General features: G+C 45.5%; 1 protein-coding gene across 4 annotated transcripts in view; it reads left to right on the top strand.

The window, feature by feature from the left end:
- The first annotated feature begins 17,516 nt into the window (after positions 1 to 17,516).
- Positions 17,517 to 25,579, top strand: part of LOC119973452 (spermatogenesis-associated protein 7 homolog) — a 278,469-nt gene continuing 270,406 nt past the window's right edge. For 3 of the 4 annotated variants that reach the window (XM_038811643.1, XM_038811615.1, XM_038811633.1), the window contains exon 1: positions 17,538 to 17,692. In XM_038811643.1, the coding sequence (XP_038667571.1) occupies positions 17,647 to 17,692 (46 nt within the window). In that variant the 5' untranslated portion in view covers positions 17,538 to 17,646. Of the gene's footprint in view, positions 17,693 to 25,579 lie in introns of all 4 variants that reach the window. The other variant, XM_038811624.1, reaches the window with a different exon arrangement.

The raw sequence follows: 25,579 nt of genomic DNA, 5'->3' as shown, positions 1-25,579 counted from the left end.
AACGATACCTGGCGACTCTAGAGCTAAGGAATAAAACAGAGCCAAATTGAGTGTAAAGCACACTCACCCAGAACGAGCAACACTACCCTCTTGCTTTTTATGTACATGTAAAATGCCTTAGGATTTTCCTTAACCCTATTTGCCAATGACTTTTCATGACCCCTTTTAGCTCACCTGACTCCTTGCTTAAGTTCCTTCATACTTTCCTTATATTCCACACAGGCGTGTCTGTTCTCAGCCGTCTAGCCCTGACAAATGCCTCCTTTTTCTTTTGACGAGGCCTACAATATCCCTCGTTATCCAAGCATCGCAAAATTTGCAATATTTATCCTTCTTCCTCACAGGAACATGCCGGTCCTTAATTCCTTTCAACTGACATTTGAAAGCCTCCCACATGTCAGATGTTGATTTACCCTCAAACATCCACCCCCAATCTCTGTTCTTGAGTTCCCGCATGATAGTGTTATAATTAGCCTTTCCCCAGTTTAGCACATTCACCCGAGGACCACTCTTATCCTTGTCCACCAGCACTTTAAAACATACTGAATTGTGGTCACTGTTCCCGAAATGCTCCCCTACTGGAACTTCTACCACCTGGCCGGGCTCACTCCCCAATACCAGGTCCGGTACAGCCCCTTCCCTTGTTGGACTATCTACATATTGTTTTACGAAGCCCTCCTGGATGCTCCAAACTCTGCCCCATCCAAGCCCCTAGCACTAAGTTAGTCCCAGTCAATATTGGGAAAGTTAGTCTCCCATCACAACAGCCCTGTTGCTTTTACTCCTTTCCAAAATCTGTCACCCTATCTGCTCCTCTATCTCCTGCTGGCTGTTGCATGGCCTGTAGTAAAACCCCAACATTGTGACTGCACCCTTCTTATTCCTGATCTCTACCCATATAGCCTCGGTGGCCGCTGAGGTGTCCTCCCGCAGTACAGCTGTGATATTCTCCCTAACCAGTAGCGCAACTCCTCTGCCCCTTTTGCCTCCCCCTCTATCCCCCTGAAATATCTAAATCATGGAATGTTTGGCTGCCAATCCTGTCCTTCCTTCAACCAGGTATCTGTAATGGGAACAACATCATAGTTCCAAGTACTAATCCAAGCTCTAAGTTCATCTACCTTACCTGTTATACTTCTTGCATTAAAACATATGCACTTCAGGCCACCAGTCCCACTGTTTTCAGCAACATCTCCCTGTCTGCTCTTCCTCAGAGCCATACTGGCCCTATTTCCTATTTCTCCCTCAATTTTTTCACCTTCTGACCCATTGCTCCGGTGCCCACCCCCCTGCCATACTAGTTTAAACCCTCCCGTGTGACACTAGCAAACCTCACAGCCAGGATATTTATGCCTCTCCAGTTTAGATGCAACCCGTCCTTCATATACAGGTCACGCCTGCCCCAGCAGAGCTCCCAATGGTCCAGATAACTGAAAGCCACCCTCCTATACCAGCTACTTAGCCACACGTTTAGCTGCTCTATCTTCCTATTTCTAGCCTCACTGGCTCATGGCACAGGGAGTAATCCCGAGATTACAACCCTTGAGGCCCTGTCTTTTAACTTTCTGCCTAGCTCCCTGAACTCCTGCTGCAGGACCTCATGCCCCTTCCTGCCTATGTCGTTAGTACCAATATGTACCACGACCTCTGCCTGTTTGCCCTCTCCCTTCAGGATGCCCACTACCCATTCTGAGACATCCGGGACCCTGGCACCAGGGAGGCAACATACCATCCTGGAGTCTCTTTCACATCCACAGAAGCGCCTATCTGTGCCCCTGACTATAGAGTCCCCTATGACTATTGCTCTTCTGTGCTTTGATCCTCCCTGCTGAATGTCAGAGCCAGCCGTGGTGCCACTGCCCTGGCTGCTGCTGTTTTTGCCTGATAGGCTATTCCCCCCCTGACAGTATCCAAAGGGATATACCTGTTTTAGAGGGGGACAACCACAGGGGATTCCTGCACTGATTGCCTGCCCGTGCTGGTGGTCACCCAGTTCTCTGCCTGCACTTTGGGCGTGACCACATTTATATAACTGCTATCTATGATACTTTCCGCCACCTGCATGCTCCTAGGTGCATCCAACTGCTGCTCTAACCACACCATGCAGTCTGTGAGGAGCTCCAGTTGGGTGCACTTTCTGCAGATGAGCCAGCCTCCCGGACCTGCCACATCTCACAGTCAGAGCACTGCACCCCTCTAATTGACATTGCGTTAATTAATTAGTAAATTAAATTTAAATTTTTTTTTTAAAGTTACTGTTAACTATATGTTTCCTAGCACTATATTTCTACTACGAATGTAAAAGCTAAATACAGTACTCTCCGATCTCTGGCTTAGATACCCCTCTAAATTCTGATTAACTAATTAATTAATTATGTTTAATTTGTTTAACAATGTTTAATTTTTAAATTTAGTGCAGATTCCCTATCAGCCAATCAGGTCACAGCTTTCCTATGACGCCATTTTTCAGTTCTCTCCCCCCCCCCCCCCGCCCACCCAAGTCGGATCACTCAGTATAGCAGAATATCTATCACTTACCTGTTCCCAAGCTGCTCCCCGGCTCTTTCTCTCCCAAAAATGAAGGCCGCTGGATTCTGGGGGTAAGATTTTATATCACCTACCTTCCCAGGGTGCTCCCTGGTTTTCTCTCTGCTTCCCGGAATGCACTCTTGATCTCTCCCTGATGATTACCAGTTACAAAGCCAAACAAAGGAGACAGAACAAAAAGGAAACAGCACCTCCTCTCACTCCGCGCCGAATTGCCACACTGCCCAAATTACCAAATTCCAATTCCCACTCAGGCTGTGTCTCCTTCACCTGCGCAAAGCAGGTATAGAAATGTACAATCTTAAGTGCAATTGTTGCAAATGACTTCCCTGTGAAGATCACATCTTGCAAAACATCTAAAAATACCTTTATTTTAAAAACTGTAGTGTATTCATGTCTTCATCAGAGATTAGCATTTCCCCAAGTAAATGCTGTACTCACAGTGGAAATTTTCCAACCTTGATTTTGAGATGCCCCAATCTCCAATTAGTCTGTCAACTGGCTAGGCTGACACATGAAGAACAGTCACTTGGGCAAATTACCAAAAGCCTGGGGGTGCCTGTAGAACCGTGCTGCAGTATGCATTACTGCATTTCAAAAGGCACAAAGAGAAATCTAGAACAAACATATTAAAATCAGTCAGATGAAATTGTCAATTTCAATTGCTTGCATTTTAGAATTTGGTTTGTCCTCTGAGGCTATTGTATTAATCAAGCATTCATTATCTTCCACACTTATTAAATTATCCTGACACAGAATTGGGCAATTAACCAGCTCTAGCTTCCATGAGGGCAGAACCATCATACAGATATCAATTACAACAACAGACCAGAGTTGGCTTAAGTGGCAAAGGATTAGAAAATGGAGCAGTGACAGGAGATTTAGTAGGTATGGGGGCTGTTTTTCTTTTGCAGTCCAGACTGGTAGTCCAAGATGCTTTATTGCCACCCAGGTGTTAAACAAAAGGTTAGGTTGCATGTAACTTTGTAATAGAATTCTTGACTCTGGTTCCAGTCCCAATCTCATGACGCAAGCACGTAATGCAGATTGATGCTCCAGCGTGACACAGCGTGAGGATTTTGCACTGTAAGTGGTGCTGTCCTACAAATGAAATGTTAAACTAATGCCCCTCTGCCGCCGTAAGTTAACCTAAACATCACATTTTCTTGAGGAAGAACAGAAGCGTTTCTCTGATGGTCTGGCCAATATTTATCCCTCAACTAACATTGCCAAATCAGGTTATCTGGTCATTTACTTATCGCCATTTGTGATAACTTGCTATGTGCAAATTGACTGCAGTATTTTCTAACATTACTCTATTCTGTAAAGTACTATGTTGGTTATGCAGAACTTTGGGACATCCTACATTTCAGTTAGGTAATTTCTTTCCCTTTACAACATGCAGACTAGAAAATATTGTGCAAGGGAAGGAAGAGCAGCCAGTTATTAGGGTATCTGTCCAGTTAGGCATATGGCAGTACAGCAGTTAAATTATAGGATAAGCAATCTGGAGACTACGGGCACGATTCAGCAGACCTCAAACTACATCCACTGTCGGGAATATTTTCGGGATGTTTCTCGGCGGCTGCAGCACCGAGAAACATCTGGCTATCCAATTACACTTAACTTTTTGTTTGGCCTCAGGAAGTTTCTCTCTGCTGAGGCCACTTAAAGCTCGCCTGCAGGAAAGGCTGTCGCAGATCGGGGCGTTATTTTGATCAGCAGCCCTGATCTTCCATTCATTCCCCCTTCAGGCCACCCCAACTATATTGACACCACCCTCACCCCCTGAGGAAGCCCATCCCCTCCAAGTGGCAAGCCCCCACCCTTCGTCCCTGCCCCAGGCACCCTGGCAGTGCTACCCAGGCACTCTGACTGTAGCAAGCTGCCCAGATGGCACAGCCAGGGTGCCAGGCAGGCAGTGGCACGCTGTTCAGGTACCAGGGGAAGTGCCAGGGTACCACACTGCCGCTAACCACCTGGAGGTCTCCAATGGCCTGAGAGGCCCTCCCACAGGTGTCGTTACGCCTGATCCGCATTTGTGGACTAGTACTAAATGGCACCCTGGCGTTATGGTAGCCATTCGGCTAGTATAAATATTCAGATCCGAATCTCACCCAACGGTGAGATCCAAGTCGCGACGGGTGGAGCGAGTTTGGTGACTCACGATCAGCCCAGGGCCTGGCGTGGATCCCGATTTGGGACTCTTGTGCAATTCACCCGTTGGGTGTGGTGGGGTGGCTGAATCGCACCCAGGATTAATAATCCAGAGATTAATTCAAATACCAATTTGAGAATTTCAATTGTGCTCAAAAAATCATGAAATTCCAGGGCAAATAGAAGTGACCATAAAACTATTTGATTGTTGAAAAATCCAACTGGGTCATTAATAAAGGAATGAACCTTGCTCTCCTTTTGTCAATCTGATTTATATGTGACTCCAGTCCCACACTAATATGGTTTGTTCTTCACTGCCCTCTGAAGGGGCTAAGCAAGTTAGTTAGTTCTATTTATCTACTACTTACAGTTCAAAAAGAGACCCACCAGCTCATTTTCAACACCTATATTTTGCGTATAAATAATAAAAAAAGTGGGTGGCAAAAATGGAGGTTTTAATATTCCTAATTCAGTCCTGCTGATTACTGGGAAACCTGCTTCCATGGGGGTGGTTCAAGCAAATCAAATGCCTCTCCGGCACTCGACTAGTCAGTGCTGGACCTTCCCCGGGATTTAGAATGGACATCACTACCCCAGGAGTTGCCAGCCAATCAGAGGCCAGCAGCTCTCCATTGCCGACAGAGCCAGCAGGAGCAATGACTGCTGCCAATAGACTCTCCGGTGACTTTACTAGGGATCATCCCTAGATCCTTTGATGCAGGTGAAGCAAGGGCAGGATAAGGGGTCACAAAGAAAGGGGTCACTGGGGCGGGGGGCCCGGGGGAACGGAAGGCCTCAGGCAAGGGAAGGTGGATGGTTTTCCCAATGCTCAGCCCCTTGATCACGCAATATGTGCCCGACAGCAAGGCACACCCCCTCCACTCCCCTTGGAAGGCCACTGGCAAACCAGGCTGGCCTTTAGAAGGCACAGGAAGCAGCTCCCATTCAATCCTTGAGTCACTATTAAAGAACACTCCGGGATAAAGGGCATCAAATGACTCATTAGTGATCCATGAGCAGACAAGATTCCCACCTCCAATTTAATTGTGGGAGTGTTCTTGCTTCTCGGAGACTGATGCATGGCTTCTCCCATGGGGCTGGTTTAGCACAGGGCTAAATCGCTGGCTTTGAAAGCAGACCAAGGCAGGCCAGCAGCACAGTTCAATTCCAGTACCAGCCTCCCGGAACAGGCGCCAGAATGTGGTGACTAGGGGCTTTTTACAGTAACTTCATTTGAAGCCTACTTGTGACAATAAGTGATTTTCATTTTCATTTTCATTTCCCGCAATTCAGTGGACCTGGGTGCCATTTTTCTTGTCGCGACAGGCTGCATTAAACTCTGCCAATCAAAATTGGCTGGGAGATTATGAAACAAAGTTAGGTGCAGAACTCTGTGGGTGCCAATTCCAGGATTTTTGCTGCAGATAGGAAATTAGTGCAAGGCTCAATATGTGGTGTCAGGATGAGGAATTCCACTTTGTTGGCCATTGACACCAATTTTGGGTCAGGTTGGGCCATATGCAGTAGGATGGACTACATCTGAAGACAGAGGGTGCTAATGTATTTGCAAAATAATTGAAGTATTTAATAGAATCATAGAATCCCTGCACTACAGAGAAGGCCATGCGGCCCATTGAGTCTGCACTAACCCAACGAAAAACACTCTACACGTATCCACTCACCCATCCACCTTGCCCTATCCCCATAACCTAACCTGCACATCCATGAACACTATGGGGCAATTTAGCATGGCCATTCCACCTAAGCCGCACATCTTTGGACTGTGGGAGGAAACCAGAGCACCCAGAGGAAACCCACGCAGACACGAGGAGAATATACAAACTCCACACAGACAAAGACCGGAATTGAACCCAGGTCCCTGGCGCTGTGAGGCAGCAGTGATAACCACTGTGCCACCGTGCCACCCTAAACGAGGAAAGAATGTTGGGAAAAGAGCAAAAATAGGGCTAGCTACTTGTAATGAAGATGATATAATATGCAGAAAACACTTCATAGGAATAAAATCAAATGAGCTCATTGTAATTGGGGAAAAGCCTGAAGTAATGTCATTAAACAAGCAAAAAAAGTTAAAATGCTTAAAGTGCAATATGTAGATTGTAGAAAATACAGTGAGCGAGTAGGAAGCAATTGCTTTACAGGAAGACCTAGGCTTCGTAGAATTAAACAGGTTGCAAATTAGTTGAACATGGAAAACAGATTGGGATATCTGGAGAAATAGGGAATGTCGAAAAGGAGGTGAATTGTCAATATTAATTGAAGGGGGAATATATGCTATTGAGAGGATAATATAGACAAGGAAGAGGAACAGAGAGGGTCAATATGGTTGGACCATAAAATAAAAAAGTGCTTGTTTGCTACATTAAAGGGAATAGAGCAGGAAACCTACAGTTTAATTAGAGAGATGAGTAGGAATAACAAAATTATTGTTCTGTGAAATTTGAATGATTTACTCATTGACTGGGAGGGAGAGAGAGAGGGGGAGTAAATGGTGAAAAGGAAGTGGATTTCCGAAAAGTGTACAGTATTTCTTCCTCAAGCAATGTGTTAGTAAGCCTAAAAAAGCCTAAGTCAGCCTAAATAGGCTTTGACAGATGTGTTTCTGAGTAATGAAATAGATTAGTGTAGTCTTTAGATGTAGGTGCCTCTATATAATAAAGAACATCCAACTAGATAGGAAGGAATCAATAACCTAAAGCACTAATTTGGATCAGGGAAAATTCTGAAAAGATAAGGGTTTAAGTGATTTGAAGTGAAGTGGAGGGAGAAATTGGCACACAGGGCCATAGGGCACTGGGATGCTTTTAGAAAATAATCACTAAAGTGCATATTAGGTATAATCCATTACAAAAATAAAAGTAACTACTAGGATGCAATGAATAAACAAGGAGCTTTTTAACCAACTAATTTTGACAAAAGGACTACGATAGTGTGAAGAGTAACGATAATGTCTAAAAACTAAAGAACATAAAAATACGAAAATAGGTTGGGAGTGGGACAAGAAAATTGCAGAGGGATTTAGAGGCGAAAAATTTAAAATATCAACAGGAACAGTAAAGTATTTTACAACTGTATCAGTGAAAAGAATACTGCTAAAAGTGAGGTGGAACCCCCACCTCCCCCCCACACTCACCTACCAAGAAAAGAGGGTATCAGTGTGTGGATAAAATGATCATAGAATGGCAGAGGTATTTAATAATTCCACATCAATCCTTACTAAAGAGAAAGATATTGGACTGATTTTCAAAGGGCTTGAGCATAATAGAGCATCATTATAATGGATATAAGGAACATTTAAGAATGGTGAGTTATGCTGAAGGGAGACAAATGACACCAGGCCTGAATGGAATACATGCTGCGGTCCACATGAACGCTATTGCTGCATCTCTAATAGTTATATTTTCAAAGGCGTATTTAATAATATCTAAACAGGGAATAAGAGCTGGATAATTAAAACGAAAAATATATAAGAGTATATGGAAATGTAGTGGATACAGTGTATATGGACTTCAGGAATGCCTTAGAGATCAACATAGCTTTGCAGTGGAGTTTAAAGTTTAAGGAATTGAGTGAAAGATGAAATGAATTCAGTTAGTTAGAAGGGAGAAAGCAGACAGAAGGATTTCTGATAAGCTTTTTAGACTGATTGGAATTGTGTCACACAGAATTCAGCTCAAGGCTATTTCAGTTCACTATGTTCATCGATAGTTTTGATCGACCTTTGGAAGGAGTAGTGTCAGCTGAAACCAAAATGGGAAGTGAATGTAATTCTCTGGAACACCAATGGAAATTGCAAAGAAAAAAAAGAGAAAATAGGCTTAAAAACTGGTAGATGCAATTCAAAAGTTGTTGTGCTCAAGGTAACACATATTGGTCATGATGTTTTGAACAGAAGCAGTGTTTATGCAGAAGTCTAACTGATTTCTAGGTTTTATCACAGTTCATGCAGAACGTAAAAGCCCAAGAAGTAGTGAAGAATCTATATACAACCTTTACAAGAACTCAGTGAAAGTATTATGGGGCGCGATTTAACTAAATGTGAACAATGTTCCATAGCAAGCGTGTTTAGTTGCATTCTTCCCGGCGCTCACAGCATCAAGAAATACCCTGCTATTCAACACTGGCAGTGCCACCTGGGCACCTTGGCACTACCAGGACACCAGGCTGGCAATGCCAGGGTGCCACCCTGCCAAGCACCTGGGGCCGCCAATTTCCTGGGAGGCCCCCACAAATGCAGTTCTGTCTGGTCCCCGTTTGTGGAGACCAGTACTGAACGGTGCTTGCCCAAGGTCTCCGAGACGAAGGGGGTAGATCCAAACGCCTGGGGTACCTCGGGAAACTGCATATTAAAGTGAGACTGGCTGTCTCATTCTAATATGCAGATTTGCCAAAAAGTGATCCCCACACCGCAACATCTCGCAAGATCACGTTAGATTTTGCGAGGTGTTGCGAGCCAGGTTGATCCTGGAAAAAGGGTCTCCTGGCTTCTATTGGCCACGTTGCACAGCCGAAGGCACCTTGGGTGTCCTGGGTTGTGATTAATCACATTGGTTAGCTGCTTAATGAAGACCTGCATCTGCAAAGCCTGGGAAGCAATTACATGCCAGTGGCATCAAGGTGACCGTAGCCCTAAACCGTTCTGCTTGTGGCTCCTTCTGGGACTCCACTGGGGACCTGCACGGCATCTCCCAGTCAGCACCACACAAATCCACCACAGTATGTGACAGATGCCCTCCTCAGAAGGGCATGTGATTTTGTCAAATTCCGCTTGGAGATTGTCATAATATCCACTCATATATATAATGAGATGCAGACAGGCACTGATTGACACATAGGATGACCAGTAAGCATTTACACAGTACAGCCAATCACCAGACAGGACACTACCACTATAAAGCGTCCACGAGCTAGCAAGTGCAAACACCATGCGATAGCTAGTAAGTCTGGTCAGGTTACTACAAGGTCACCAGTCAGATCAGTATAGTGTCGACCCACAGCTGAATATGTATAGCAGTTCTATAGTTGAATAAAACAGTGTTGGATCTTCTCCAGTGGTAGACGTCTGTTTCTAACTTCCCTGCATCGAGTGCAGTCCACATCGAACCAACCTGCCTAACACATCAGAGAGAGCCAGACAACCAGGATTCCTGCAAGTGTAAGGGACTATTTGACTGCAGGCATGTGGCATTGAGAGCTCCCTGCTATCAACCAGGCTCAATCATCAACAGGAAAGTTTTCACTTTTTGAATATCCAGTTGACAAATGATCACATCAGACAAACCCTGCATGCTTTTGCACAGTTCTCAGGGAGCTCTCATGGTTCCTACATTCAGAGTCATTCCCAGGTGCCACAATTGTTTGAAGCACCTCATTAATTGCAGAGCAAGCTCCTGGAAGACAATGGTCATATCATGGAGGACATCTACAATGTCACCCATGCCTCTGCAACGGCCACCGTTGAGCAGACAATAGACCTCCTGAAGATGTTGGTTTAACGTACTGACCGCTCGGATGGTGTATCGGACATCATTGCCTACTACATCCTGCACAAACAAACCCAACGAAGGCAGAGAATGTCTTTGCTGAAGGAGAGATGGAGGACCGAGATGCCTCCGAGGATGAATAAGGGGAAGACAATGATGATGAGATCCAGGAAGCCGCCGAGGCACAGACCAAGGCAAAGGCAATGATGCAACACTGTAGACAGGCCTGTGACAATCTAATAGCAAACAGATTACAACCTGAAAGAGCTCCTGAATCCAATCCTTTACGGTTATTTTTAATTTGCTGATTGGGAGACCTGGCCTGGGATTCTCCAATCCCGCGGCCAAGTTCCGACGCCAGCGTGAAAGATGGTGCCAACCACTCCGGCGTCAACGGTCCCCGATAATAAGGAATGCTCCCCTTCCTTGGAGGCTAGGCCAGCACCGGAGTGGTCCCTGCAGCTCCAGCCGACGTGGAACGGCCGGCGCGAGTTCGCGCAGGTGCGCTGCGGCCAGTGTGAGTCCGCTTGCGCGTGAGTTCCCGTCTCCACGCCGACCCCCGGACAATATGACGGAGCCCTGCAGGGGCCCAGCGCGGAGGAACATAGGCCCCCACGCAACCAGCCCACACGCAGATCGGTAGGCCCCGATGGAGGCCCCACCGAGGATATTCTGACCCGGCATAGGGCCGGAGAATCCCGGCCCTGGACTCCTGATTTGGACCACACATAAGTTGATCTTATTTTCTGATGGCTGAAATAAATTGCACTCTTTCCCAATAGCTCTGCTGGTAGTGTGATCCTTTTCATGAGTCAATCTGTGTTGATAGACATACCTCCTTGTGCCAAATGCGCACACTAGCATCAGCAAAGCTCTGCATTCTCCCCTGACCTCAGGAACCTGTAAGGAAAAATGAGTCTTTCCCTTGGCTCCAGAAAGCCTATTTTCATGCCACATTGAAAGCCACATGCAATCTTATTTCAGCAGGCTTGCTGTCATGGCACCCTGACACCTGGTCCAAATGGAGAAACTCCAGGTGGAGAACTCATTTAGGTGGACCCAGGGAAATTGATGCATCGGAAGAAACAGCACGAGTAGATCATCAGCCCTTCGGCAGTGCTCTGCCAATCACCATGATCACAGCTGTTATAGAATTATATAATTTACAGTGCAGAAGGAGACCATTCGGCCCATCAAGTCTACACCAGTCCTTGGAAAGAGCACCACACTATCCCTGTAACCCGGTAACACCACCTAACCTTTTTGGACACGTAGGGAAAGTTAGTAGGCCAATCCACCTAACCTGCACATCTTTGGTATTTGGGACACCATCACACCTAACATCAGCAGAGTTCTTAACATAATTGTTTGCCAATTTCCCTCAATAACCCCACATGACATATATTCTTTATCAGCTAGGAATCCATCAATCTAATAGTTGAGCATACACAATGGGGAGGTGGGGGATTTTCCACGCCCATTTTTGGCGGCAGGAAAGCCGGTGGAGACGGAGAATCCAAATGGATTTTAGGCTGGCAGGATTTCCCATTGACATTGTCCCCCATACCCTGCCAATGATGTAATGGAGTTCCCACCATGAAAAGTCAACATCTCTATTACGATACGTTTAAATATCATTAACGGACCTTGCTATATTTTATCCCCACATAAGTAATTCCCCCCCATCGCTGGCTTGATGCTACATCGGCGAGGTTTACAGGAGGTCAGGACCAACGGGGACCTGGCGAATGTTCCCCTCCGGAGTCACACAGGTAAGTGCAGCCCCCGGTGGGGAGAGGGTCATGCCCTGGCAGTACATTCGCGAGTGCTAGGGAGCGATGCCTGGGCAGTGCTAGCGAAGGAGGGGCTTCCCTTCAGGAGGTTCGAGATGGATGGTTCCCTGGTGGTGCGACAAGGGAGGGAGGTTGCTGGCTGGGCGGACTCATTCAGAACTCACCCCACCAGCATCCTCCACTTTTCCCATCCGAGACAATACTTTGGAAAAAAAATCACAAAATTCCACCCAATGGCAGTGCCTTCACTGTCCTACGGGATATCGACTTCTGACAATTCATTGCCCTCTATTGGAAGAAAATCCTACACATCCCAATCCTAGATGACCGAGCTAATACCCTGAGCATGTGTCTCCTCATTAAGGACACCTCAGCTAGGGCAAAGAGCTTTCCTACATCCACTCTGCAGAATCCTGTAAGAGAGTCTATGTTTATAGGTAGAGTGTCAGCCCTCAGAACTGTCGAGCATTCAGACCCATTCTCCCCACTCTCACCTCATGGGGTAATCTCCCAGTCTGCAGAATAAGTCCAGGGAACATTGGCTGTAATCCTTTATTGCAAGGACTATATTTCCCTCGGTCAGGAGACGAAGAGGACACATCAGTGAGGTTCACCAAAGCTGAAGTCAACTGCAGCCAGGCCTCTTTAATCCTACACCTGATCCCCCTTGCAATCCAAACCAATTTGCCAGATGCCTCCTCACTTGAGAGCTACAATTGCATGTTAACTTAAAATTATTATTGAATGAGGACAGCAGGGACCGTTTGGCTGTCCACAGGCTCCATTTTCACTACATCCAGGAAGCCTCTGATTTTCTACAGACCACAGTGAAAGCTTTTTACCCTCACACTCATCTGCCAAGTTCCTTGCCACTCATTTAACCTGTTTAACCATCCTTAAGCACTCGTTGCATCCCCTCACATCTCCCATCAGGAAATCAGCAGCAGGAGATGGAATGACCTTGCTGCAGATGCTGCACAGATGGTATTCTCATACAGCTCAGAGCCTGCTGAGATGAAACTGATGGCTGGTATGCTGTGTGCCTAGGCTGTATGATCAGTGAGAACAATGTTGATGATATGAGGCAAGTGTCTCGATTGTAAGATGTAATAAAGAATCTAATAGGGACAAAGTTCCATGCTTTTAAATGTCTGTGACTATTGAAGCAACTAGCAACAAGCTGAGAATGCAGCAAACTTCCAAACAGTGCAAGGAATCATTTATTTACCAGTCAGAAAAATCTTTATGATGTTTGAAAACCGTGCCATCTTTGTGCCTTCAAAATGTATTTATCTTTATTTTCCTACCGCTACATCTGGGTGCAGCCCTGACAACTACAGCTGAGGTTACGCCAGTCTGCTGACTAATATGCCCTACTGGTTGTGATGACTTTGTCAGGCGTCTTTTGGTGACCTGAGTCCTAGAGGGTGCCGGGATGTTAAGAGTCTCCTGCACAGGTGCAAATGCACCCTCCACAGACTGACCTAGTGGAGACAATGGGGGCACTGGTTGAGGGGAGGTTACGTGGAAGGTACATTTGGAATGCACTGGGATGAACTCTCAGGCTTGTGCTCATCCTCCCTGTGTATGCCAAATGGCATCTTCCTGACTCTTTGAGGAGAAGGGGCACCTGGAGAAAGGTCAAGGTGCCTTGTCAAGGTGTACCCATGGCTAGAGCAATAAAATGCAAATCCAAATGCATATCCGACAGCTGTTCTGAGTTCTGTTGGATCTGGTTCTGCAAGGTGGCCATTTCCTTTTCCATGTAGAACAAGTGTTTGCATGCCAGATCCACAACATCAGACGTAACTTGGATGGTGCCTTCAGCCTTTGCTCAAGTCTGCACTTGGCCTCTGGCATCTCTGTCTGATGTTCCTCTGCCTGTCTCAGCATCTCCAACAAGTCTCTTACGGTTGAGTTCAGAGGCTTGTCACCTGCATGGAGTTGAGCAGGGGCCTGGTCTCCAGCAGTCCTCTGAGTGTCCGAGACCTCAGCTGTCACCTCCTGGACCTATGTCAGTGATGCGCTCACTGTATTATGACACTGAACTTGCTCTAGAATGTACACGCACCCGGGTGAATGCCTCTGCACTGGTGGAAGGTGCAGATGAACGCAGTGATAGTGCATCCTTTGAGGACTCTGAGTCATCATCCTCAGAGGTGGTGCTCGAGATGGAGGTTTAGTGGAGCTGGGATTGGCTCTGCAAGGAACTGCAATGGAGAACAGAAAGAAACAGCAGATGCTTATGCTCACTCCCTTCTCTGAACAATCTTTCACTCATTAGTTCTGTGTCCACCTATCAGTAGTAGACTGTACACACCCTTATTGGATTGCTGGGAGAGTCCTGTGTTTGCATCCGCACAAGCGTATTACTGTTCCTTGCCGGCAGGTTCGGCAGCCTCCTCCTCAAAAGTGATAGAATCCTGCTGTCTGCAGCTTCTCCTCCAGTCTGGGAACACTTGTGGTGATTGTGCATGCTTTTCTGCAGATAGACAGAATGTCATCCTAATTGTTGCATGAGCAGTTCATGAGCAAGCTTCTGAGCCGTCACCATGGAGTGATTAACAACCGCACTGTCCTGCAACTGAGACAATATTTTTGGGAGTGGGGGACAAAGAGAGAGAGCCAGGGAACAGCTTGGGAACAGGTAAATGAGATAAAAAAAATTACCCCCAGGTTCCAGTGGCCTTCATTTCCGGGAGTGGGAGAGAGAGAGAGAGAGAGCCGGAGAGCAGCTTGGGAACATGTAAGTGATAAAAAGAATTTGAAATACTACCAACTGTCCTGGCTTGAGACAATTCACATATCTTTAACCTGGGATTACCCCTCTCTCTGGATCTGTAAAGACTTAATTACCTGCACATGCCCACATTCAAAGTATCGTCTTGCATCTTTGATTTTGTCTATGTATATGTTTCTGGAACCTACCTCTTCATTCACCTGAGGAAGGAACAGTGCTCCAAAAGCTAGTGATTTGAAACAAACCTGTTGGACTTTAACCTGGTGTTGTAAGACTTCTTACTGTGCATACCCCAGTCCAATGCCAGCATCTCCACATCATAATATGTAGATAAACCATCAAGGGAAGGGGCTGTACCGGACCTGGTATTGGGGAATGAGCCCGGCCAGGTGGTAGAGGTTTCAGTAGGGGAGCATTTCGGGAACAGTGACCACAATTCAGTAAGTTTTAAAGTGCTGATGGACAAGGATAAGTGTGATCCTCGGGTTAATGTGCTAAATTAGGGGAAGGTTATTTATAACAATATAAAGGCGGGAACTGAAGAACCTAGATTGAGGGCGGATGTTTGAGGTTAAATCAATATCTGACATGTGGGAGGCTTTCAAATGTCAGTTGAAAGGAATTCAGGACCGGCATGTTCCTGTGAGGAAGAAGGATAAATATGGCAAATTTCAGGAACCTTGGATAACGAGAGATATTGTAGGCCTCGTCAAAAAGAAAAAGGAGGCATTTGTCAGGGCTAGAAGGCTGGGAACAGACGAAGCCTGTGTGGAATATAAGGAAAGTAGGAAGGAACTTAATCAAGGAGTCAGGAGGGCTAAAAGGGTCACGAAAAGTCATTGGCAAATAGGGTTAAAGAAAATCCCAAAGCTTTTTACACGTACATAAAAAGCAAGAGGGTAGCCAAGGAAAGGGTTGGCCCACTGAAGGACACTGGAGGGAATCTATGTGTGGAGCCAGAGGAAATGGTCGAAGTACTAAATGAATACTTTGCGTCAGTATTCACCAAAGAGAAGGAATTGGTGGATGTCGAGTCTGGAGAAGGGTGTGTAGATAGCCTGGGCCACATTGAGATCCAAAAAGACGCGTTGGGCATCTTGAAAAATATTAAGGTGGATAAATCTCCAGGGCCTGATGGGATCTCCCCAGAATACTGAAGGAGGTAAGAGAGGAAATTGCTGAGGCCTTGACAGAAATCTTTGGATCCTCACTGTCTTCAGGTGCTGTCCCGGAGGACTGGAGAATAGCCAATGTTGTTCCTTTGTTTAAGAAGGGTAGCAAGGATAATCGAGGGAACTACAGGCCGGTGAGCCTTACGATAGTGGTAGAGAAATTACTGGAGAGAATTCTTCGAGACATGATCTACTCCCATTTGGAAGAAAGTGAACGTATTAGCAAGAGGCAGCACGGTTTTGTGAAGAGGAGGTCGTGTCTCACTAACTTGATAGAGTTTTTCGAGGAGGTCAAAAAGATTATTGATGCAGGTAGGACAGTGGATGTTGTCTATATGGACTTCAGTAAGGCCTTTGACAAGGTCCCTCATGGCAGACTGGTACAAAAGGTGAAGTCACATGGGATCAGAGGTGAGCTGGCAAGATAGATACAGAACTGGCTAGGTCATAGAAGGCAGAGAGAAGCAAAGGAACGGTGTTTTTCTGATTGGAGGGCTGTGTCTAGAGGTGTTCCACAGGGATCAGTGCTGGGACCTTTGCTTGGAGGAAATTATTTGGAGGAAATGTAACTGGTCTGATTAGTAAGGTTGTGGACGACACAAAGGTTGGTGGAATTGCAGATCGCGATGAGGACTGTCAGAGGATACAGCAGGATTTAGATTGTTTGGAGACTTGGGCGGAGAGATGGCAGATGGAGTTTAATCCAGACATATGTGAGGTAATGCATTTTGGAAGGCTTAATACAGGTAGGGGATATACAGTGAATGGTAGAACTCTCAAGAGTATTGGCAGTCAGAGAGATCTAGATGTACAGGTCCACACGTCACTGAAAGGGGCAACACAGATGGAGAAGGTAGTCAAGAAGGCATACAGCATGCTTGCCTTCATTGGCCGGGGCATTGAGTATAAAAAATTGGCAAGTCATGCGATGCTGCAGCTGTATAGAACCTTAGTTAGGCCACACTTGGAGTATAGTGTTCAATTCTTGTCACCACACAACCAGAAGAATGTGGAGGCTTTGGAGAGGGTGCGGAAGAGATTTACCAGGATCTTGCCACAGGACTTGCCTTGCTCCTGGCACTTGCATATCTAATGAGCGGATCAGCTACGGGGTCATCCTCTCCATCCCAACCAGAAATCGCTCTCCCCTCCCAATTTACTGGGTTTCTGCCATACTCAATCCCGTCAAAGTAGCAAAGGTACATTGGTCCAATGACACTCTCTGCCCAGTATCTGTCACTCGCTCCAGTTCCTATCGTCCACAGATAGTGAGGGCTGCATGGATGCGTGTGAAGTGAAACATTGCCGCCTTGACAGAATACACGATTCAGTGCAAGGTGGAAGATTCTGCCTACTTAATCCATAAGTAACAAAACAAAGCCTTTGAGTGAATATTTGCAGAATTTGCACATTGTCCTCGCCTTTGCGCCTAGTAACCAATCAATGGCAACTGGCTGTTGGCATGGCAATGATATAGCTACTCAGCCTGACAGTGTGACCCTCATTAGAATTCCCGCCCACAGGATTCTCTGATTGGCGCGTGAACGTCAAACGTCACTCGCGCAGCTTAATGCCTGTAGCTGATTGGTAAGATACGCTGTCCATCATAGGTCTGGTTGCACCTCAGTGCCAGCAATTGAAACAGTTCCTTCATTAAACCTTTCAGTGAGAAAATGATATCAACTAAAAAGGGTAAGAAAATCGACCTTTACAAGTCGTCGGGAAATGCGAATTAAATGACGCCATTCTGCATAATAAAATGCACCGAGGGCATTATTGCAGGTATTTTATAAATTACATTAAGGATTGGCAGGTGACAGCTCATCTAACATTGCGTTTCCGCAACTCATACGTTTATAACGGAGCCGCAATGTCCGTGCTTTCGCCATTTAATAAAAAACTGGATTTTTACAGTGTCAATTCCTAAGCTTGGTTGAAATTATTTTCCAGCAGTACAACATTATTTTGATCTCTGTTGACCGATGTATGATATCAGCCCGGTAACATTTTAACTGTTAATTGCCATGTAATAAAATAAATTTTAGGAGAAATTTCTTGAAAACGAAAGATTCTTTAAGTCCCACTGTAGTGTGTTATGTGGTATGAAGTAGGTCCAGTATATTCTGGTGCCCCATGTTGCTGTGGTAAAGCACCATTTATGTGTACAGCACTGTCTGACAGGCCATTGTGTCTGTTCCAGCTCTCCGCTAAAATAATTAAAAAGTGATTCCTTTTCTCTTCCCAGATGTGTCATATCTTTCTCGGCTTCACATATTACACTCTGGCAAATGTTTTCATGTCCTGGCAAACTCCAATGTAAATAATGTTTTTAACCTCTTCCCCATTCTCTTAATGACAGTTTTAAATTGATAACCCCTCTCAACAAGACTCCTCAAACAATGCTCTGCAACTGTACCCCTCCCTCCCACACATTTGTGTCTTCATGAAGTCATTTGCAATCTTCCTTCCTGTTTGCTAAACCTTTTGTGATTTTAACATTTTGCAATTGTGTTCCATGCACAAGTCCAGGAGGATGAAAGTGGACCTTGCACTGCCCCTGAGGTACACGACAGAGCAATATCGATTTATCCCAACCTTCGTATTTTTTCCGACCACAGTGGTAACCATTTTGAAGGTGGTAAGTGGGTAGAAACAGACAAATTCTAGGTGATGCTTGAACAGGCCTTGCTGCTTCATTTAAAACTACCAGATGCCTTCTGGAATCCAAATCGTGGCAGCTTTTTTGGGGGGCAGGATTTCATTGGCGGACCCCTCTGCTTCAGCTTTCTTGCCAGATCATTTCACCACATAAAAGCGGACAGTTTTCTCATGGAAACCATAGGCCTGGATTTAAACTAAGACCGTGAGCATCATTTAGGCTGATCCTATTTATTGACTACAGCTCTGCCTTCAACACCATAATCCCAGCCAAGCTCATATCAAAGCTCCAAAACCTAGGACTTGGCTCTCCACTCTGCAACTGGATCCTTGATTTTCTGACCAACAGACCACAATCAGTAAGAATGAACACCAACACCTCCTCCACAATAGTCCTCAATACCGGTGCCCCGCAAGGCTGCATACTTAGCCACCTACTCTACTCCCTGTACACACACGACCGCGTGGAAAAAAACTTGGTTCCAACTCCATCTACAAGTTTGCTGACGATATGACCATAGTGGGCCAGATCTCGAATAACGACGAGTCAGAATACAGGAGGGAGATAGAGAACCTAGTGCAGTGGTGTAACGACAATCTCTCCCTCAATGCCAGCAAAACTAAAGAGCTGGTCATCGACTTCAGGAAGCAAAGTACTGTACACACCCCTGTCAGCATCAACGGGGCCGAGGTGGAAATGGTTAGCAGTTTCAAATTCCTAGGGGTACACATCACCAAAAATCTGTCTTGGTCCACTCACGTCGACGCTATCACCAAGAAAGCACAACAGCGCCTATACTTCCTCAGGAAACTAAGGAAATTCGGCATGTCCACATTAACCCTGACCAACTTTTACAGATGCACTATAGAAAGCATCCTATCGGGCTGCATCACAGCCTGGTATGGCAACTGCTCGGCCCAGGACCGCAAGGAACTTCAGAGAGTCGTGAATACCGCCCAGTCCATCACACAAACCTGCCTCCCATCCATGGACTCCATCTACACCTCACGCTGCCGGGGGAAAGCGGGCAGCATAATCAAGGATCCCTCCCACCCGGCTTACTCACTTTTCCAACTTCTTCCATCGGGCAGGAGATACAGAAGTCTGAGAACACGCACAAACAGACTCAAAAACAGCTTCTTCCCCACTGTCACCAGACTCCTAAATGACCCTCTTATTGACTGACCTCATTAACACTACACCCTGTATGCTTCATCCGATGCCAATGCTTATGTAGTTACATTGTATATCTTGTGTTGCCCTATTATGTATTTTCTTGTATTTTCTTGAATTTTGTTTAATTCCCTTTTCTTCCCATGTACTGAATGATCTGATGAGCTGCTTGCAGAAAAATACTTTTCACTGTACCTCGGTACACGTGACAATGAACAAATCCAATCCAATCATCAAACAAATCTATTTAATTAAATCATTTTAGTTCAGAAATATGTCTTGAAAGTCATATTAGCAAGTTTAACTTTTTAAAAATAAAACTCTTGCACATCTATTGCATGTGAATGCTGGGATAGTGGCATGATATAATGGCATATTTATTTCCATCATTAAATAAATATTATCATTACATAAAACAACAGTGATTAATTTCTAAAGTGATACTCTTGATCATCTGCCATATCTTGGCAGAAGTGCTGCAGGTACCACAGAAAAAGTCAATTATGAGAATTTGACCTTTTGGGATAGTACTTTGTGCTACCAGCTTTACCATGATTTAATAGATAGAAAATTGTGGGAAGCACAATGTGCCAAGGCGAGCTTCCCACAGGTTCGTTTGCACATTCATAAAATGGATCAATTTATCTGTTCAAATCCCAAGAATGTTTGACACACAAGGGAAAATAAATCTGTCAATGCTAATTGCTTCTTTCCATGGGGTTTGTTATTCAGTTTCACACTAAAATCATACAAGAAACCTCACTGTGACTGGGATTATCACAATTTCCCTGCAATTCAAAATTATTTTAATTTTGTTTGTAGGATTGAATCCCCTTTAACGTAGTTCAGTGTTCAATAAAAACAATCTGGCTTGGTTGCACTGTGCATTCTTTCATGAACTTGTGTGCATTTGTATTTAACTTTGCATGATTGCACAGATTCGATGCCCTGTTGATACATTCAGCCCTTTCCAGGAAATCAGTTCCTCTTCCCTTCTGGGAATATGTTTCATCTTCGTCTCACTGACAAACCCTCACAAACAAAATCTGGAAAGATAAAATTGGAGTCAATACGTAATGGAAAACAAATAACTTTCTTAATTCATTTTAAATATTAGTATAGTTTATAAGTTAATTTGTAATTTTAATTTTAAATCCTCTTACCATGGTAAGGTTAGTGTATTAATTGGCAAATTAGAACAACAATATAGTACAGTGTGATAAGGTGAAAATAAAATTGCAAGGAGTGTGACCTGACTGACATACTTTTAAACAGATGGTGCTGAATTCCATGAGCACTGTTCAGGTGCCTTTAATGAGCCAGTTGGAGAGTTGATGTGCAGGTTTCCTGTGCCTTCCGGACTTTCTCCCTATATTAAATTGTGCAGTAAGTAATAGGGCACATCATTCTCCACTTTTTAATTTTCCCCAGTTTTATTTCAACTGATGCCACTGGCATCACATGACAAAACTCTTTTGTTTCGTTCAATGAAATGTACTGGGCTGCATCCACCAATTGTAATTCAACTTCTTATGGGTGGCACAATGGTAGGCACTGCTGTTTCATAGTACGAGGGACCCAGGTTCAATTCTGGCCTTGGGTTACTGTGTGTTTCCCCTCATGTTTGCATGGGTTTTCTCCGGGTGCTCCGCTTTCCTCTCAGTCTAAAGATGTGCAGGTCAGGTGGATTGGCCTAGGTAAGGTGCTCTCTTCACTTTTTCGACGGCGGCCATAAACTGAGCGGTTGCCCGAAAGGTGGCTCTCTCCTAGGAACTTCTCACTAGACCTTTTTAACCGGTCACATGGGCACCAAAAGTATGAAAAAGTTCCCCAACTTAACCCCAACCGACTGAGATCCCAACGAGTCAGCAGGCAGGTCGCAAGGCCAGCAAGAGCAAATAGAGGAGTCCCCAACCCAAGAACAAGTGGACATGTGTGATGATCCAGACCTGTGCATGGCGGACCAGCAGAGTTGCCAACGCCAGCCCATTGTCATTGGAGAAGCTATTTCCGAAGATCTCCAGAAACACAGAAGGATGATAAAAGAGGACTTCGGCGATAGAAGCCGTGCTGGTCCCCATAAAGGAAGCAATGGACAGAGCGGAACGAAGACTGGAGGCCCAAGAGGTGACGGTGTGGGACCTGAAGAAATTGGGCACCGACCTGGTGGGGCAAATAACCTCACTCAAAGCCATGGTGGCAAGGTTGGTGATGGCCCAGAAGGCACAGAAGGGGAAGCTGGATGACTAGGACAACAGAAACCTCTAATTGGCGGGCTACTGGAGGACGCAGAAGGTAGGAACCCGACAAAATATGTTTCGAGGATGCTTGGATAACTGGTCGGGGAGGTGGGCTTCGCCAAGCCCCCAGAGGAGGACCGGGCCCACAGGTCACTCTGGCAAAAACCCAAGTCGGGGGAAACGCCACGGGCAATAATAGTGAAGCCTCACAAGTTCCAGGACAAGAAACAGATTCTGAGGAAACCCCAGCAGGCAGGGGGTAAGGATGGCTGACCCCACAGGAGGAAGGGGGCCTGGGAAACAAAAACCCCCCATCAGAATAGTCACCTGGAGCGTGAGGAACCTAATGGACCAGTGATGATATCCAGGATTTTCACCTATCTCAAAGGTTTGAAGGTCGAGGTGCTCTGTCTTCAGGAAACACGTTTAAAACAGAAGGACCCACTGAAGTTAAGGAAAAGCTAGATGGGATAGGCATATCAGCCATGCTTCGACATAAGGACGAGAGAGTAGCCATATGTTTAACAAGCCTTTACAGTGACGAACAAGGCAACGGACTCAGGGAGACGATATGTAGTGGTTAGCGTGATCCTAGAAGGCATCCTGGTGGAACTTGTAAATCTTAACGCTCCAACTGGAACACCATCGAGTCCAGTAAAAAGACCATGACTGAGGTCCCCGACCTCCTCCCACCAGCTAATCATTTGGAGACCAACTAATCACAGGGGGGAGGTGGGGGGGGGGGGGAGTAGTCCTCAACTCTGAAGCATGTATAGGAATCTTTACTGCATCTGTTTGTTTCTGACTCGAGTACAAAAACATCATTGTACTGTGATCTGTTGTGTTTTAGCAGTGTGTGCTGACTAAAAGAGTCCTACTCATTTTGCATGCAACAGTAACAATTTACAAGATGTAACACTTTTTTATAAAAAATAGGGTAATACCCAAGGTACTTTTTGCAGAGACATATTGCAAAGCAAAACGGTTTAGCACAGTTGGGCTGTTTGGCACAGGGGCTGTTTAGCACAGGGCTAAATCGCTGGCTTTGAAAGCAGATCAAGGCCGGCTAGCAGCACGGTTCAATTCCCGTACCAGCCTCCCCAAACAGACGCAGGAATGTGGCGACTAGGGGCTTTTCACAGTAACTTCATTCGAAGCCTACTTGTGACAATAAGCAATTTTCATTTTCATTTATAATTTTTCATTTTTCAATGGAGATGTGCTTCATCTTGGAACTTTAAAGGAATTCTGGAAGTATAGGTAATGCTGAGGTAATTGAAGATTTAGCAGTGAATTCAAAGGGATAGAGTTTCTGCTAGTTAGCTCTGTATTATCAGTGCTAAATAAGCAAAATCGGCCAAAGGCAGACCAGTTTAGTCCCAGATCGGGGGGCAAAATTAGGAATGGCAAGCAAACTAAACACCTTCAGGGAGCAGATGGGGGGATGGGGATCGTCCCTTTAATCTGAGATGGTGTCCTCTGGTTCTAGTTTTTCCTACAAGTGGAAACATCCTCTCCATGTCCACTCTCTATCCAGGCCTTGCAGTATCATGTAAGTTTCAATCAGATCCCTCCCTCATCCTTCTAAACTCAGTCCTCAACAGTTCCTCATACGACAAGTTCTTCATTCCAGAGATCATTCTTGTGAACCTCCTCTGGACCCTTTCCAAGGTCAGCACATCCTTCCTTAGATACGGGACCCAAAACTGCTCACAATACTCCAAATGTAGTCTGACCAGAGTCTTATACAGCCTCAGAAGTACATCCCTGGTCTTGTACTCTAGCCCTCCTGACATGAATGCTAACATTGCATTTGCCTTCTTAACTGCTGACCGAACCTGCACATTAACCTTAAGAGAATCGTGAATAAGGACTCCCAAGTCCCTTTGTGCTTCTGATTTCCTAAGCATTTCCCCATTTAGAAAATAGTCTATGCCTAAATTCCTCCTTCCAAAGTGCATAATTTCACACTTTTCCACATTGTATTTCATTTGCCACTTCATTGCCCACTCTCCAAACTTGTCCAAACCCTTGTGCAGCCCCGTTGCTTCCTCAATACTACCTGTCCCTCGACAGATCTTTGTATCATCTGCAAACTTAGCAACAGTGCCTTCAGTTCCTTCTTCCAGATCATTAATGTATATTGTGAAAAGTTGTGGTTCCAGCACAGACCACTGAGGCTCACCACTAGACACCAGCTGCCATCCTGAAAAAGACCCCTTTATCCCCACTTGCTGCCTTCTGCCAGTCAGCCAATCCTCTATCCATGCCAGGATCTTACCCTTAACACCATGGGCTCTTAGCTTATTTAACAGTCTCCTATGTGGCACCTAGTCAAAGGCCTTCTGGAAATCTAACTGGTTCTCCTTTTTCTAACTTCCTTGTTACCTGCTCAAAGAATTCAAACAGATTTGTCAGACACGACCTCCCTTTGACAAAGCCGAGCTGACTCATCCCATTTTTCCATGCACTTCCAAGTACTTTGCAATCTCATCTTTAATAACAGACTCTAAAAACTTACCAATGACCCAAGTCAGGCTAACCGGCCTATAATTTCCCATCTTCTGCCTCCCTCCCTTCTTAAACAGTGGTGTTACATTAACCATTTTCCAGTCCTCTGGGACCCTTCCTGCCTCCAGTGATTCTGAAAGATCATCATCAATGCCTCCACAATTTCCTCAGCTATCTCTTTTCAGACTCTGGGGTGTAGTTCATCCGGTTCAGGTGACGTATCCACCTTCAGACCTTTCAGCTTCCCCAGAACCTTCTCCTTAGTAATGGTCACTGCACTCACCTCTGCCCCCTGGTTTTCCTGGAGGCTCTGGCATCCCACTGGTATCTTCCACCATTTCTGCCATTTCTTTGTTTCCTATTATTATTATTTCTCCAGCCACATTTTCTAGAGGTCCAATGTTTATTTTTGTCTCTTTCTTACCCTTTATATATTGAAAAAAACTCTTCCTTTCTTCCTTTATATTACTAGCTAGCTTGCACTCGTACTTCATCTTTTCCTCCCTTATTGCTTTTTTAGTTGTTCTCTGCTCGCTTTTAAAAACTTCCCATTCCTCTGGTTTCCCATGAATCCTCGCAACTTTGTATGCTTTTTCTTGAGCTTTTATGCTGTCCTTGACATCCCTCATCAGCCATGGATGCCTTGTCCTCCCCTTCATATGTTTTCTCCTCCTTGGGATGGCTTGTGCCTCCCTCATGACCCCCAAAATCTCCTGCCATTGCTGTTCCACTGTCTTCCCTGCTGGGCTCCTTTACCAATCAACTCTGGCCAGCTCCTCCCTCTCGTCTTTGGACATGAGGTTGAGGACGGCACGGGCCGGGCCCATCACCTCACACGGAGGCCGGACACAGCCCTCCTCACCTACAAGACATTCTGTGAAAAATATCACAAGCCATCAATGGGTATGTAACTTGCAAGCAAAATAGAGAGGTCTCACCTTCCTCATTCTGGGAGGCACTGAAGGCAGCAATAAGGGGGGAAATAGTTAGCTTATAGGGCCATCGGGGACAGGAAAGAAAAGGCAGCCAGGCAACAGCTGATCATCTCCATATTGGATGTGGATCGGCAGTCCTCCACGGCCCCGA

Source organism: Scyliorhinus canicula, chromosome 1, assembly GCF_902713615.1.
Source record: "Scyliorhinus canicula chromosome 1, sScyCan1.1, whole genome shotgun sequence".
NCBI classification, from domain to species: Eukaryota; Metazoa; Chordata; class Chondrichthyes; order Carcharhiniformes; family Scyliorhinidae; genus Scyliorhinus; species Scyliorhinus canicula.
Note: the sequence above shows the minus strand (reverse complement) of the source record. Positions and strands in the feature narration are given on the sequence as shown.